This window comes from Hemiscyllium ocellatum, chromosome 9, assembly GCF_020745735.1.
Source record: "Hemiscyllium ocellatum isolate sHemOce1 chromosome 9, sHemOce1.pat.X.cur, whole genome shotgun sequence".
NCBI lineage: Eukaryota > Metazoa > Chordata > Chondrichthyes > Orectolobiformes > Hemiscylliidae > Hemiscyllium > Hemiscyllium ocellatum.
The window spans coordinates 115,403,249-115,420,533 of NC_083409.1; the positions used below are offsets into that span (position 1 = coordinate 115,403,249).

The following is a 17,285-nucleotide window of genomic DNA, read 5'->3' on the forward strand; positions in this document are numbered from 1 at the left end:
GCTAAAAATCAAAATATCTAACTCAAGCAAAGACCTAGGTCCAACTGACCAGTTATGGAATTGAGGATCTTGTATTGCTCATCCCGTTGCCGGAGAAAAGGATAGTGCCCGTTGCTCAGGAGCAGAGTTTGGAATGGGGACCGAAAGTGGCTTCAGTCTTCCCAATATTTAATTGGAGGATATTTCTGTTCGTTCAGTTATGGATGTCAGATAATCTAATATTTTAGATGAGAAGTTGCTGATGTTGGACTGGGGTGGATAAATTTAAAATGCCAGGTTACAGTCCAACAGGTTTATTTGGAAGCACCAGCTTTCAGAATGCTCTGGAAGCAGATACTATCAAATATATGGACTGTAGCCTGGTGTTGTGTGATTTTTAATATTTTAGAGATGGCGGAACACCCGGGAGAAGAGGGGAGTGGGGCATGGTGATGGGGTCGACTGGGGTCCTGGGGGGAGGGGGAGGGTGGGGGGAGCGAGGGGGGGCAGTTGGGGTGTGGGGGGGGTTGTGGGGAGGGGGGGTGGTGGGGGAGGGGAGTGGTGGGGGTGGGGAGGGGGGGGTGGTGGGGGAGGGGGGTGGTGGGGGTGGGGGGGCGGGTGGTGGAGGGGGCGGGGTGGTGGGGAAGGGGAGTGGTGGGGGTGGGGGCAGGGGGGCGGTGGCTGGGGGGGGTGGTGGTGGGGGTGGGGGGGTGGGCGGGCGGCGGCGGAGGGGTGGGATGGGGGGGCGGCGACGGGGGGGGCGGCGACTGGGGGCGTGGGGGTGGGGACGGGGCGGCGGCTGGGGGGAGGTGGCGGGGGGCATGGGGGGTGGGGTGGGGCCGGGGGCGTCGGCGGGGTGGGGTGGGTGTAGGGGGGCCGTGGCGTGGGGGTGGGGGCGGCTGCGGCAGGGGAGGGGGTGGGGTGCGGCGAGTGGCAGGGGAGCGTAACAGAGGCCAGAGCTAACAGCTTCAACATCCTGCCTAGCTAACACCATTGTTAACAGCTAACCTGAGAATACAACTTTTTAAAAAAAGGATTGGTGATTTATGGTATTCAAACAAATGAAAGGCTTAATAGACAATTAAGGTATTTTTCAATGTATAACTTCAGTTACATCACACTGTAAACTTTTGCTATAAATTCTGTGTGTTAGGATTGAGCCCGACGCTATCACCTGATGAAGGAGCGTCGCTCCGAAAGCTACTGCTTTCAATTGAACCTGTTGGACTATAACCTGGTGTTGTGTGATTTTTAACTTTGTATGGTTCTGGTCGCCATATTTTGGGAAGGATGTGGAAGCATTGGAAAAGGTGCAGAGGAGATTTACCAGGATGTTGCCTGGTCTGGAGGGAGGGTCTTATGCGGAAAGGCTGAGAGACTTGAACCTGTTCTCATTGGAGAGAAGAAGGCTAAGAGGGGATTTGATGGAGACATACAAGACAATCAGAGGATTAGATAGGGTAGACTGGGAAAGTCTTTTTCCTAGGATGATGATGTCAGCGTGTACGAGGGGCATAACTACAAATTGAGGGGTGATAGATTTAAGACAGATGTCAGAGGCAGGTTCTTTACTCAGAGAGTGGTAAGGGTGTGGAATGCCCTACCTGCTAATGTAGTTAACTCAGCCACATTAGGGAGATTTAAACAATCCTTGGATAAGCACATGGATCATGATGGGATCGTGTAGGGGGATGGGCTTAGATTAGTTCACAGGTCAGTGCAACATCGAGGGCCGAAGGGCCTGTTCTGCGCTATATTGCTCTATGTTCTATAGGAAGTAATGTAGTAGCAATGGATTAATGATTGGCCAACAGACAGCAAGTAGACAGTAGGGAGGAATAATGGGTGTTTCTCACGTTGGTGGGCTGTGACCAATGGGGTACAACTTGGCCATGAATTGTTCACAATAAATATCCAGGTTTTGGAGGTGGGGTCCAAATTTGTAAATAATTAAAAAACTAAGTTGGGATTTATGTTGAGAAGATGTAAAGCTGCTTTAGGAGGATTAGGAGAGGCTTAGTGATTGGGCAAGAACATGGCAGGTGGAATAGAATGTGGGAAAATGTGAGGTGATCCACTTTGATTGGAGAAACAGATGTGCTGAGTCTTCCTTAAACGGTAAGAGGTTGGAAAGTGTAGTTGTATAGAACAACCGAGGTATCCTTGACAATAAGTCACTGAAGGCTAACATGCAGTTATAACAGGTTCTGAGGAAGCTTAATGGAATGTTAGCCTTTATCATGAGGATTTGAGGATAGGAGCAGTGAAGTCTTACTTCAATTAAATAGGAGCTTAGTTAGATCACACATGGAGTACTGTGGATTCCAGCATGGTCCCTGTGGCAGATTTAAGGCTGATTGGTCAATTCCACATGGACAAAGGTCAATCACTTGCTCACTCCCCTCTGTGTGCCAGACCGGATTCCTTGACTGATGATAATATCTCTTTGTTACAGGTGATCGACACACTGTCAAGTCTTTCCCACACTGCAATAGCACAGAGTACAGGTATAAGGTAAGTTTGGAAATCTCACATTGTCATTGGATTTAGGAATTTATGTTAAAACATGTCACTGAAGTCAATAAAAGCAAATTACTGCAGATGCTGGAATCTGAAATCCAAAGAGAAAATGCTGGAAAATCTCAGCAGTATCTGTAAGGAGAGAAAAGAGCTGACGTTTTGAGTCTAACTGACGCTTTGTCACTGAAGTCAATGTTCAGGATGCTGCCTGCTCTGTTCCAAGGAGTGCAAAATCTGTCCAAAGCTCAGAATCCAAGTCCTGACCGGCTCTCCAGCCTCACTAGCCCCTTTGTTCACTGACCAATGACATTAGATTTTAGAACACACATCGTCATCTTCAAAACCCCCCTCACCTCCCCCACCCTGGAGCATTACCCCTTCCCTTTGATCCGTGCCCCTTTGTACACCACGCTTCTGCCCTGAAAGCATTGTCTCCTGATTTAGCTTGTGGACAACAACAACTGGCATTTATATAACACCTTCAACATCAATGTGTGAAGGTGCTAGAGAGAAACGCTGAACATGATTTGTTACTGAGTTGCTGCAATGTATCTGGGAGCACATCCATTAGGTTGAGATAGTTGGAAGAGATAACTGAAGGGGGAGGAGGGGGTTCGGAAGGAAATTCCTGAGTTCAGAATCCAAGCAGCTGAGGGCCGTCTCCTGGCGATGGAGGGATGGGAATGAGGGGATAGCAAGAGGTTGGAAAGTGCCTTCAGTGCAGTGACAGGAGGTGGAGCATCACCACCAAAGTGTATTCTCAGTCTGTCACTAGGGAGAGGAATGGAGCTGGTTACTAGGAAACAGCGATTGGAGAAGCAAATTAAAGCCAGTTTCTGAGTGAGTACATCCTTCATGTTACATAAGCAATCTGCTATTTTAACAGTCATTATGTAAGAGACATTTCACCTTGTGGTGTCTTTGGTGTTTGTGTTGTTCAGTTTGTTATTGTCTCCCTGAATCTCAATCCTTCACCATTACGAATATTGTCTCCTCCTTGACTCTGTTCAGACTCCTCTCCTACTTATACAGCCCTTATTCCTAGAAAGCAGGGACATGTATGGGGCAAATTGAGGCCATTTGGCCAATCGGATCCATTCCAGCCCTTTCTGGAGGATCCCCTGTAACCTTTCCAACTTACTTTGTTCAAATGCCCATCCAATTTAGAATACCATAGATTCCCTACAATGGGGAAACAGGCCATTTGGCCCAACAAGTCCACACTGACCCTCCAAAGAGTATCCCACCCAGACCCATTCCTCATTCTCTATCGACCTGTATTTCCCAAGACTAATGCACTTAACCAACATATCCCTGGACACTATGGGCAACGTAGCATGGCCAATCCACCTGACCTGCACATTTTTGGACTGTGGGAGGAAACCGGAGCACCCGGAGGAAACCCACGCAGACACAGGGAGAATGTGCAAACTCCACACAGTCAGTCACCTGAGGGTGGAATCGAACCTGCGTCCCTGGCGCTGTGAGGCAGCAGTGCTAACCACTGAGCCACCATGCTGCTATTATTCAAAGTTGCCATTTCCAACATCAGCACAGACATGTCGGGCTGTATGGTTCCTCCTATGCTGTACCCAGTCTGTGATTCGATGTTTCACAGGCAGCAAGTTTCCCCCGCATCTCATCTGAAATCTTAAACCTCTCCCTCCTCACTGGGACCCCCCACCCACCCGCGACCGTGCAGTTCCATAGTGAGAAACAGTCCCTGCCTGGATCCAATCATCTCGAGAATGCTGAGCTTATTCACACACACTCTGTTCCCAAACATACCCCACATTGTCCATTGCTGCCTGAGATTCTCACCAGGCTCAGTCCCTGCCATACCCGCAGTGATGGTCACTCTGTCTGTGTTCTCTTTCAGGCCGTTTCCCACTGAGCAAGCTGTGGACGATGAGGACATTTACAAGAGCCTGGCAGACCTGATCGAGTAAGTAGAAAGATTCCTGAGGCTGCACTTTTGAACCGGTGACTAACCAGTGACTAGCTAAATTATACCCATTCGGTCAACAACGTGAAAACCTTGGACATGAGGATTGTTGTGTGGAATTGGTGATTTTTCCAAAGATGACCAAGATACCCCTCCCATCGTTACACGGGTAAACTGTGGGACTGAGAGCAGGTTGGACCCTTCACCTAAGGAAGGTTCTACTGAGCAGGAAAAGGAGTGCAGTGGAGGGTCATTGGGCTAACACCGGGGCTGGGAGGACATCCTGAGCAGAGACTGGTTTGACTGGAGTTCAGAAGACCGAGGGCTATCTGAATACAACATGTGCCGTTCTAACAGGGTGGTCTGACTGGATAGAGAGACAGGGAATGTCCGTGATAGGGGAGGTCAGATCAAGGAACACATTCCCAGGATATAGGATAGGACGTTACAGGCTGAGAGGAGGAGAAATATCATTTGGGAAGGGGTGGGGAGGGGAGCCCTGTAGAATTCTGGGACAGGAACCTGTGGAGGCAGTACTGAGGGAGTGCCACACTGTCAGAGGGTCAGTACTGAGGGAGTGCCACACTGTCAGAGGGTCAGTGCTGAGGGAGTGCCGCACTGTCAGAAGGTCAGTACTGAGGGAGTGCCCCACTGTCAGAGGGTCAATGCTGAGGGAGTGCCCCACTGTCAGAGGGTCAATGCTGAGGGAGTGCCGCACTGTCAGAGGGTCAATGCTGAGGGAGTGCCGCACTGTCAGAGGGTCAATGCTGAGGCAGTGCCGCACTGTCAGAGGGTCAGTGCTGAGGCAGTGCCGCACTGTCAGAGGGTCAGTGCTGAGGGAGTGCCGCACTGTTAGAGGGTCAGTGCTGAGGGAGTGCCGCACTGTCAGAGGGTCAGTGCTGAGGGAGTGCCCCACTGTCAGAGGGTCAATGCTGAGGGAGTGCCGCACTGTCAGAGGGTCAATGCTGAGGCAGTGCCGCACTGTCAGAGGGTCAGTGCTGAGGCAGTGCCGCACTGTCAGAGGGTCAGTGCTGAGGGAGTGCCGCACTGTCAGAGGGTCAGTGCTGAGGGAGTGCCGCACTGTCAGAGGGTCAGTGCTGAGGGAGTGCCGCACTGTCAGAGGGTCAGTGCTGAGGGAGTGCCGCACTGTCAGAGGGTCAGTACTGAGGGAGTGCCGCACTGTCAGAGGGTCAGTGCTGAGGGAGTGCCGCACTTTCGGAAGGTCAGTGCTGAGGGAGTGCTGCACTGTCAGAGAATTTTTAAAAATTCACTAATGGGATGAGAGCATCACTGGCTAGTTCAGCAATTATTGCCCGTCTCTAATTGCCCAGAGGGCAGTTACAACTCAACTACATTGCTGTGGGTCTGGAGTCACTTGTAGGCCAGACCAGGTAAGGATAGCAATGTATTTCCCTGAAGGAGATGAGTGCTGACATTTCAGATTGATATTACCCTTATCATAGAACATAGAACATAGAAGGATACAGCGCAGTACAGGCCCTTCGGCCCTCGATGTTGCGCCGACCGAATCCTACCTAACCTATACTAGCCCAATAACTTCCAAATGCCTATCCAATGCCCGCTTAAATGACCATAAAGAAGGAGAGTTCACCACTGATACGGGCAGGGCATTCCATGAACTCACAACCCGCTGTGTGAAGAATCTACCCCTAACATCTGTCCTATACCTACCACCCCTTAATTTAAAGCTATGTCCCCTAGTAACCCCTGACTCCATTAGCGGTAAAAGGTTCTTAGTATCTACCCTATCTAAACCCCTAATCATCTTATACACTTCTATCAGATCTCCCCTAAACCTTCTCTTCTCCAATGAGAACAGCCCCAAGTGCCTCAGCCTTTCCTCATAAGATTTTCCTACCATTCCAGGCAACATCCTGGTAAACCTCCTCTGCACTCGTTCTAAAGCTTCCACATCCTTCCTATAGTATGGCGACCAAAACTGCACACAATACTCCAGATGAGGCCGCACCAGAGTCTTATACAACTGCAACATGACCTCAGGACTCCGGAACTCAATTCCTCTGCCAATAAAGCCCAGTACACCATATGCCTTCCTCACAGATATCCTCTCCGGTTAATTGTGATGATCACAAGGCAATGTTTGATGGATATGAGAGATACTTAATAGTGTCCAAATAAAGACTTAACCTTGAAGGTGGGCTTTTAATTTGCTTTGTGATGATCCTGTGGACATGTTAATTCCTCCCAGGCATTTCTTGGCTGGGCAGGGTTTTGGGATTTTGAGTGTTTGATCTGACACTGTATTGGGTTCAATGATGCAGTCTCCCCTCACCCCTGTTGCTCCCCGTGACTCTCCCTTACACCCCGTCACACCCCCCGCCTCACTCCGTCTCTCACTCCCCCTCACTCCCTGACTCTTTGTTTCCTCAGTGAGGCCAGCGTTGACGATGATGAGGATCTTTATGACTGTGTTTATGGCGATGATGAAGGTGACGAGGTTTATGAAGATCTGATGAAAATTGAAGCAGTCCAGGCCCCAGTAAGAACCCTGTCTCAATCTTCCTCTTCACTCTTCGAGAAACTGGGATTGTTCTCCTTAGAGCAGAGAAGGTTCCGGGGGGTTTAACCGAGGTGTTCAAAACCATGGAGAGAGTTTGATGGAGTAAATCAGGAGAGAGTGTTTCCAGGGGCAGGAGGGTGAGGGAGCAGAGGGAGGGGGATGGAAGGGAATCGGGGAGAAGCTGCGGGAGGAGGGGAGGGGGATTGTTTTACACAGTGAGGTGTTGGGATCTGGAAGGTGCTGCCTGAATCTGCTCCCACCTCCCGTTCAATCAGAACTTTCACATGGGAACGGGAGGTGGGAGTAATGGACGGAATAGGACATCACGGGGTACAGGGCTGTGGGGAAGGAAGGCAGTGCTTTCCAATGCAGAGGTCTTTGGAAGAACAAGCCCAGTACCAATGACCAAAATGGCCTCCTGCCATGCTGTGGGTTTCTGGGACTGTCTCCTGCTGTTCAATTAACAGACTGAGGCTCCTCCTTCCTCATTGTCTGTGACCCTGAGGAACGGCAATATATTTCCAAGTCAGGATGGTGAGTGACTTGGAGGGGAACTTGAAGGTGGTAGGGTTCCTTGTGCTTCTGGATGGAAGTGATCCCTCCCTATCTTTATAAACCCCCTCCAGCCACTACACCCCCTCCCTATCTCTGTAACCCCATCCAGCCCCTACACCCCCTCCCTATCTCTGTCACCCCCTCCAGCCCCTACACCTCTCCCTATCTCTGTCACCCCATTCCAGCCCCTACACCCCCTCCCTATCACTGTCACCTTCTCCAGCCCCTACACCCCCTCCCTATCACTGTCACCTTCTCCAGCCCCTACACCCCCTCCCTATCTCTGTCACCTCCTGCAATTCTGTTGTTCTGAGCTTTCTCAATTTATTTCTTCAGACGCAGTCTCACTGTCTATCCTGCACACACATACACATTCTCTCTCTCTCTCTCTATTTTTCTGTCTGTCTGTCTCTCTCTCTCTCTCTCTCTGTGTGTCTCTCCCCCCCCCTCACCCCACACACCCCACCCCGTCACATACACATCCTCTCTTTCTCTGTCTATCTACCTATCTCTCTCTCTCCTCCTCTCTCTCACACACTCTGTCCCTCTCCCCCGTTGAGTGTTCAGTCAGACCTCTCTCTGGCACCTTGTGTCTGTCTTTTTGAGCTCAGTGTTTTCTTGTTTCTGATAATGCTACAGCAAAGTACATGTTTTGCCGTTTTAATGGTACTATATGAATGCAGGTTTTTATTGTGTGAATGAGGCTCTCTGTTTGTGCAGAAACAGGTTGAGACAGATGTCCGGAGCTGCTGTCTCCTGGAGATCAGACAGACGGAGGAGAAATACACAGCAACGCTCGAGTCGATTGAGAAGGTATTTACTGGGAAGGAAATGGCAGTGTGGTTCCCTGCAGCTGCTGCCCCCGTGCTCTTCCCTAACACCGGAGTTACCGGCAAATTCATCTTCAACTAAATCACAACCTGGAAACTGACGTTTCAATTGAAATTCATCTGCCTTCACCCCAAACAGTGAGCACACACATATACACACGCACAGACACCCACCCACCAGGTTATACACACAGCTCCTTAGGCTGGGCCTGAGTTAGGCAAAAAGGTGAAGAAATAAGCAACATCACTGCAGGTCCATGGTGCGAATTCAGACAACAGCAAATGCTAGCCCTTCCCACACACCGGCAAAAACCTGCAGCCGCTGGAAATATGAAACAAACACAGGGAATGCTGGAGGAACTCAGCAGGTCTGGCAGCATCTGTGGGGGAGAAACAGAGTTAATGTTTTGCATCGGATACAGGCCAAGAGAAATCTGATGGAGAATCTCAGGGGACTGGGAATGTTCCTCTCTACACACACACATTGCCAGCACAGACAGATGGACCCTTCCTCAAACCCAGGCCTGGTGGTACAGTGGCTCAGTGGTTAGCACTGCTGCCTCACAGTGCCAGGGGCCCAGGTTCAATTCCAGCCTGGGGTGACTGTCTGTGTGGAGTTTGCACGTTCTCCCCGTGTCTGCGTGGGTTTCCTCTGGGTGCTCCGGTTTCCTCCCACTGTCCAAAGATGTGCAGGTCAGGGTGGATTGGCTGTAGGAAGTGCAGCGATGCAGGGACGGGGTAGGTCTGGGTCGGCTGCCCTTCAGAGGGTCAGTGTGAACTTGATAGGCCACACTACAGGGATTAAAAAGTGAGGTCTGCAGATGCTGGAGATCAGAGCTGAAAATGTGTTGCTGGTTAAAGCACAGCAGGTCAGGCAGCATCCAAGGAACAGGAAATTCGACGTTTCAGGCTCTGGCCCGAAACGTCGAATTTCCTGTTCCTTGGATGCTGCCTAACCTGCTGTGCTTTAACCAGCAACACATTTTCAGCACACTACAGGGATTGTATGATTCTATGATTTCTTGCTCCTCAGATGCTGCCAGACCTGCTGAGTTTCTCCCACACTCTCTCCACTTTGACCCCTCACAGTCCTGTGTTTGGGATACTGTCAGTGAGCTGTGATCACTGCCCCTCACTGAATATTGGGGAATCTTGTGATTAGATTTCAGGTTCAGCTGACAAGTGGTTTAGAGTGAGGATGTTTGAAACGTTATCAGGCCAGCTCCAAGCTCTGACTCTCGCAGACTGAAGGTGGGGGGGGGGGGACTGTTGGTGTTTGTGAGCCTCTCCAGTAGCTGTGTCCTAAAGACACACCCCGTACGTCAGCCCAGAGGCTGCTGCCAATGAAGAGCAGCATGATAGATCCATGAGGGATTTTCCAGGTCTGTTTGCTCATTAATCAAAGGGGTAAAGCGCTGCCCTTACCCCCCTCTCCCTCTCGATAAAGCAGCTGGACACAGCTTTTCAGGCGCAGGGTATGTTTTTGCAAAAGGACAGTGACCACCTTCAATCTTCAGAATTTCCAACTCTGCGTGATCAATCCTTTATAATCCAGTAATGTCCAAACATTCCAGATTCCAGTTCTCACAATCCGGGAATAGATGTGATCCCAATCGAGTGCTGACTTCACACTTCACTCCGGGAGCACTGAGGGATTCAGGAAATTGACCCTGGCATTAAATCCGAACTGTCCCCTTTATGTTTCAGCATTTTATCTGCCCATTGAGACGGGTTTTAACGGCTGGAGAAATGGCAGTCATTTTTATTAACATTGAGGTGAGTGAATGACCGAGGAGGGTGGGAAGGAGAAGGAGTGGACTGAGATTGGGAGAGGGGAGGACATGAGGGGGAGAGGGGTGGAAGGAGGGCAAAGTGAATGGCTTACACTGCTGGGATGTGAGTGAGAGAGGGAGAGAGAGGGGGACAGTGTACATCAGAGAGAGTGTATGAGTGAGAGGGACAGAGTGTCTCTGTAAACAGTCTGTCAATGCTTTAATGTGATTGGAATGAGGGCAACATCTTATTTTTGTCATCATCTTCAAGTGGTATAGTTGGAATTTTTATGTCCATCTGAGGAATATGTAGAAGTATATGATTGACTATATAGGAACATATAGCAGGTGTACAAAAAGTATGTGATTGCTATGTATTCAATGTATAGGGAGTGTATGGAAAGTATATGATTAAATATATGACAACATATAGAGACTGTACAGAAAGCATATAGAAAATAGAACATTTTTGGAGCGAGAGCAGTGGGAGAGCTGGGAAGGTAAGTAAATCCAATTAAAAACTGAGCTGGTGTTTAGGTGGAGCACACGCTGAGCAGGAGCAGGCATGGGACGGCTGAGTAAATGACGGGATTTGTTTGGATGGTTGCTTTACCTGAAACACTACTTACTTAGTGTCTCCCACCCATCCTCCTCCTCTCACCAAAACAAAAGGTTCTGTGCGCCGATTTGGTAAGGTTACTAGTGTTTTTTCAATATTCTCATTGGGAGTTTAAAATTTGTGGGAATGGAGGTTAGGCCAGTTGAATGTTCCTCCTGCAGGATGTGGGAGGTAAGGGTCACCACAAGGTTCCTGCTGACTGTATCTGTGGGAAGTGCACCCAACTCCAGCTCCGTGGGAACCGCATTAGGGAACTGGAGCTGGAGCTGGGTGAACTTCAGATCATTCGGGAGGTGGAGGGGGTTATTAAGAGGAGTTACAGGGGGGTAGTCACTCCTAAGGTACAAGAAAAAGGTAAATGGGTTACAGTCAGGGGACAGAAAGGGAACCGGCAGGCAGTGCAGGGATCCCCTGTGGATGGTCCCCTCAACAGTAAGTATGCCATTTTGAATACTGTTGGTGGGGATGACTTACTGGGGGAAAGCAGTGGGGTACAGGGCTCTGGCACAGAGTCTGTCCCTGTTGTTCAGTAGGGAAGGGGGAAGAGGAGCAGAGCATTAGTCATTGGGGACTCCATAGTTAGGGGGACAGATAGGAGGTTCTGTGGGGACAAGAGAGACTCAAGGTTGGTGTGTTGCCTCTCAGGTGCCAGGGTTCATGATGTCTCTGATCGTGTTTTCGGGACTCGTGAGGGGGAGGGGGAGCAGCCCCAAGTTCTGGTCCACATCGGGACCAGCGACATAGGAAGGAAGAGAGATGGGTTGAAGGCAAAAATTCAGGGAGCTAGGATGGAAGCTTAGAGCTAGAATTGTTATCTCTGTAGCTCTGTTATCCCTGGTTTGTTGCCTGTGCCATGTGCTAGCGAGATGAGGAATAGGGAGAGAGAGGAGTTGAACACGTGGCTACAGGGATGGTGCAGGAGGGAGGGTTTTGGATTCCTGGATAATTGGGGCTGTCTCTGGGGATGGTGGGACCTCTACAAAAAGGATGGTCTACACCTGAACCAGAGGGTACCAATATCCTGGGGGGGGGGGGTTGGGGTTGGGGGGGAAGGGAGGGGGGAAGGAAAGTTTGCGAATGCTCTTCAGGAGGGTTTAAACTAATTCAGCAGGGGGATGGGAACCAGAATTGTAGCTCCAGTGTACAGGGGGTCGAGAGTAGTGGGGTCAGAAATAAGGCTTCAAGGTCACAAGAGTTCACCAGCAAGCAGGAGTGTGGTGTGAAGTGTGTCTACTTCAACACCAGGAGCATCCGGAATAAGGTGGGTGAACCTGCAGCGTGGGTTGGTACCTGGGACTTCAATGTTGTGGCCATTTCGGAGACATGGAGAGAGCAGGGACAGGAATGGCTGTTGCAGGTTCCGGGGTTTAGATGTTTCAGTAAGAACAGAGAAGATGGCAAAGGAGAGTGAGGTGTAGCATTGTTAGTCAAGGACAGTATTATGGTGGTAGAAAGGACATTTGAGGACTTGCCTAGTGAGGTAGTATGGGCTGAGGTTAGAAACAGGAAAGGGGAGGTCACCCTGTTGGGAGTTTTCTATAGGCCTCTGAATAGTTCCAGAGATGGAGAGGAAAGGATAGCAAAGATAATTCTGGATAGGAGTGAGAGAGACAGGGTAGTTGTTATGGGGGGTTAACTTTCCTAATATTGATTGAAAAAAAACTATAGTTCGAGTACTTTAGAGGGGTGTGTTTTTGTCCAGTGTGACACAGTATGTAGACAGGCCAACAAGGAGCGAGGTCACATTAGATTTGGATTTGGTACCGGGTAATGAACCCGGCCAGGTGTTAGATTTGGAGGTAGGTGAGCACTTTGGTGATAGTGACCACAATTTGGTTATGTTTACTTTAGTGATGGGAAAGGGATAGGTATATACCACAGGGCAAGAGTTATAGCTGAGGGAAAGGCAATTATGATGCGATTAACCAAGATTTAGGATGCATAGGACGGGGAAGGAAACTGCAGGGGATGGACACAGTTGAAATATAGAGCTTATTCAAGGACCAGCTACTGCGTGTCCTGGATAAGTATGTATCTGTCAGGCAGCAAGGAGGTGGTTGAATGAGGGAGCCGTGGTTTATTAAAGAAGTTGAATCTCTTCTCAAGAGGAAGAAGGAGGTTTATGTTAGGATGAGATGTGAAGACTCAGGGCACTTGAGGGTTACAGGTTAGTCAGGAAAGACCTAAAGAGAGAGCTGAGAAGGACCAGGAGGGGACATGGAAAGTCATTGGGAGGTAGATTCAAGGAAACCCTTAAAGCTTTCTATAGGTATATCAGGGATAAAAGATTGACGAGAGTAAGATTAAAGCCAATCAAGGACAGTGGTGGGAAGTTGTGCGTGGAGTCCGAAGAGATAGGAGAGGCACAAATGAATATTTTTCATCATAATTCACACAGGAAAAAGACAATGTTGTCAAGGAGAATACTGAGATAGAGGCTACGAGACTGGATAGGATTGAGCCAGGAAAGAGCTAAAGAGAGAGCTAAGAAGAGCCAGGAGGGGACATGAGAAGTCTTTGGTAGTTAGGATCATGGAAAAGCTAGATGATTATAAATCCTATCACTTACAATCCCTTCAAACACTTTACCCACAACCAAAGTAAGGCTCACTGGTCTATAATTATCAGGGTTGTCTTTACTCCCCTTCTTGAACAAGGGAACCACATTTGCTATCCTCCAGCCTTCTAACACTATTCCTGTAGACAATGATGACATAGAGGTCAAAGCCAAAAGCTCTGAAATCTCCTCCCTGGCTTCCTAGAGAATCCCAGGAAAAATCCCATCCGGCTCAGGGGACTTATCTATTTTCACACTTTCCAGAATTGCTAACACCTCCTCCTTGTGAACCTCAATCCTGTCCAGTCTCGTAGCCTCTATCTCAGTATTCTCCTCAACAACATTGTCTTTTTCTAGTGTGAATCCTGATGAAAAATATTCATGCGTGCCTCTCCTACCTCTTCGGACTCCACGCACAACTTCCCACTACTGTCCTTGATTGGCCTTAATCTTACTCTCGTCAATCTTTTATTCCTGATATACCTATAGAAAGCTTTAAGGGTTTCCTTGATCCTACCTGCCAACGACTTCCCATGTCCCTTCCTGGTCCTTCTCAGCTCTCTCTTTAGGTCTTTCCTGACTAACCTGTAACTCTCAAGTGCCCTGAGTCTTCACGTCTCATCTTAACATAAACCTCCTTCTTCCTCTTGACAAGAGATTCAACTTCTTTAGTAAACCACGGCTCCCTCGCTCGACCACTCCCTCCCTGCCTGACAGGTACATACTTAGCCAGGACACGCAGTAGCTGGTCCTTGAATAAGCTCCACATTTCAATTGTGCCCATCCCCTGTAGTTTCCTTCCCCATCCTATACATCCTAAATCTTGCCTAGTTGCATCATAATTGCCTTTCCCTCAGCTATAAGTCTTGCCTTGTAGTGTAGATGAGCAGAGAAACTTCGGTGCCCATTTGCATAGATCCCTGAAAGTTGCCACCCAGGTTGATAGGGTTGTGAAGAAGGTATACAGTGTGCTAGCTTTTATTGGTAGAGGGATTGAGTTTTGGAACCATGAGGTTATGCTACAGCTGTATAAAACTCTGGTGCGGCTGCACTCGGAGTATTGTGTACGGTTCTGGTTACCGCATTATAAGAAGGATGTGGAAACTTTGGAAAGAGAGCAGAGGAGATTTACTGGGATGTAGTCTGGGCCGTTTTCGTTTGAGAGAAGAAGGTTGAGAGGTGACTTAATAGAGACATATAAGATAGGGTTAGATAGGGTGGACAGTGAGAGCCCTTTTCCTTAGATGGTATGGCTAGCACAAGGGGACAAAGCTTTAAATTGAAGGATGATAGATATAGGACAATGTCAGAGGTAGTTTCTTTACTCAGAGAGTAGTAGGGGCATGGAATGCCCTGCCTGCAACAATAGTAGACTTGCAGGTTAGATGGGCTTCAGATTGGTTCCACAGGTCGGTGCAACATCGAGGGCCGAAGGGCCTGTGCTGAGCTGCATTATTCTATGTTCTATAGAACAGTTGAGCACAGTGCAGACCCTGTTGTGCTAGCTGTTATCCTGTCAGACTAACCTACACACCCTTCATTGTCCTATCTCCCATGTGTCTATCCAACAGTCGCCTAATGTCTCTGACCCTACTCCCACCGCTGGCAGTGCATTCCACACACCCCCCACTCTCTGTGTAACGAACCTACCTCTGACATCTCGGCGGCACGGTGGCACAATGGTTAGCACTGCTGCCTCACAGCGCCAGGGACCTGGGTTCAATTCCCGCCTCAGGCGACTGACTGTGTGGAGTTTGCACATTCTCCCCGTGTCTGCGTGGGTTTCCTCTGGGTGCTCCGGTTTCCTCCCACAGTCACAAAGATGTGCGGGTCAGGTGAATTGGCCATGCTAAATTGCCCGTAGTGTTAGGTAAGGGGTAAATGTAGGGGTATGGGTGGGTTGCGCTTCGGCGGGTCGGTGTGGACTTGTTGGGCCGAAGGCCTGTTTCCATACTGTAAGTAATCTAATCTAATCTAAAAAACCTACCTCCAATCACCTTAAAATTACCTCCCCTCCTGATAGCCCTTTCCACCCTGGGAAAAAGTCTCTGTCTATCCACTCTATCTATGCCTCTCAACATCTTGTACACCTCTATCAAATCACCTCATCCTTCTTCACTCAGATGAGAAAAGCCTCACTCCCTCATCTTTTCTTCATAAGACACACCCTCCATTCCAGGCAATGTCCCAGTAAACCTCCTCTGCACCTTCTCTAAAGCATCTACATCCTTCCTATAATGAGGTGATCAGAACTGAACACAATATTCCCAGTGTGGTCTCACCAGGGATCCATAGAGCTGCCGCATAACCTCAGGGCTCTTAAACTCAATCCTCCTGCTAATGAATGCCAACGCACTTACTTACTTAGCAAGGAGCAGTGGGTCCTGCAGATGCTGGAGATTAGAGTGGTGCTGGAAAAGCACAGCAGGTCAGACAGCATCAGAGGGGCAGGAAAATCGACATTTTGGGCAAAAGCCCTTCATCAGGAATGAGGCCATCGATGTTTCAGGCATGCGTTGGCCTCATGCCCGATGAAGGGCTCTGCCCGAAATGTCAATTTTCCTGTTTCTTGGATGCTGCCTGTCCTGCTGTGTTTTTCCAGCACCATTCTAATCTTGATTACATACTTAACAACCCTGTCAACTTGGGTGGCAACTTTAAGAGATCTATGGACATAGACCACAAGATCCCTCTGTTCCTCCACACTGCCAAGAATCTTGCCTTTATTCTTCAGTCAAAATCGACCTTCCAAAGTGAATCACTTCACCCTTTTCCAGGTTGAACTCCATCTGCCACCTCTCAGCCCAGCTCTGCATCCTGTCAATGTCCCATTACAACCTACAACAGCCTCCACACTATCCACAACTCCACCAACCTTCGTGTCATTGGCAAACTTACTAACTCACCTTACCACTTCCTCATCCAAGTCATGTATAAAAATCACAAACAGCAGAGGTCCCAGAAACGATCCCTGTGGAACACCAATGGTCACCGAGCTCCAGGCTGAATACTTCCCATCTACTTCACCCTCTGTCTTCTATGGGCCAGCCAATTCTGTATCCAGGCAACCAGATTCCCCTGTATCCCATGCCTCCTTACATTCTGAATGAGCCTACCATGGGGAACCTTATCAAACATCTTGCTAAAATCCATATACACCACACCCACTGCTCTACTTTCATCAGTGTGTTTTGTCACATCCTCAAAGAATTCAATAAGGTTTGTGAGGCATGACCTGCCCCTCACAAAGCCATGCTGACTATCTCTAATCAAACTATGGTTTTCCAAGTTATCAGAAATCCTGTCTCTCAGAATTCTCTACAATACCTCGCCCACCACTGACATGAGACTGACTGGTCTGTAATTCCCAGGATTATCCATATTTCCTTTCTTGAACAAGGAAATAACAGTTGCCACCCTCCAATCGTCTAGCAATGAGGACACAAAGGTCATTGCCAAAGGCGCGGCAATCTCTTCCCTCTTAATATGATTAAGTATTCAGAAATTATAAAGGGGTTATAAAAGGATATGATTTGAGCATGCAGAAACATATATAAAGTGTGCAGAAAGTAAGTGCTTGAATTTTTCATTGAAGTTGCTGATTGCCGCCCACTCTCTTCCCAATTGTGTCCCAGGCTTTAGTTAAAGTTCACAGAGACTTGAACGAAGATCTAAAAAATGTCATCATGTCGAAGAATGATCAGAATCTTTATCAAATCTTCATCAACTACAAAGAAAGGTAACTGAGTTCTCCAAGTCTGTCTTCTCCTGAGGATTTGGAGATGCCGGTGTTGGACTGGGGTGTACAAAGTTAAAAATCACACAACACCAGGTTATAGTCCAACAGGTTTAATTGGAAGTAGACTAGCTTTCGGAGCGACGCTCCTTCATCAGGTGATAGTGGAGGGCTCGATCGTAACACAGAATTTATAGTAAAAATTTGCAGTGTGATGTAACTGAAATTAT

General features: G+C 48.6%; 1 protein-coding gene across 1 annotated transcript in view; it reads left to right on the forward strand.

The window, feature by feature from the left end:
* LOC132818877 (guanine nucleotide exchange factor VAV3-like) overlaps positions 1-17,062 on the forward strand; it is a 77,497-nt gene extending 60,435 nt beyond the window's left edge. The window contains exons 3-8 of the mRNA XM_060830032.1: positions 2,435-2,493; positions 4,379-4,444; positions 6,857-6,965; positions 8,262-8,354; positions 10,079-10,147; positions 16,955-17,062. Coding sequence (XP_060686015.1) covers positions 2,435-2,493; positions 4,379-4,444; positions 6,857-6,965; positions 8,262-8,354; positions 10,079-10,147; positions 16,955-17,062 — 504 coding nt within the window. The remainder of the gene's footprint in view (positions 1-2,434; positions 2,494-4,378; positions 4,445-6,856; positions 6,966-8,261; positions 8,355-10,078; positions 10,148-16,954) is intronic.
* The last annotated feature ends 223 nt before the right edge of the window (positions 17,063-17,285 follow it).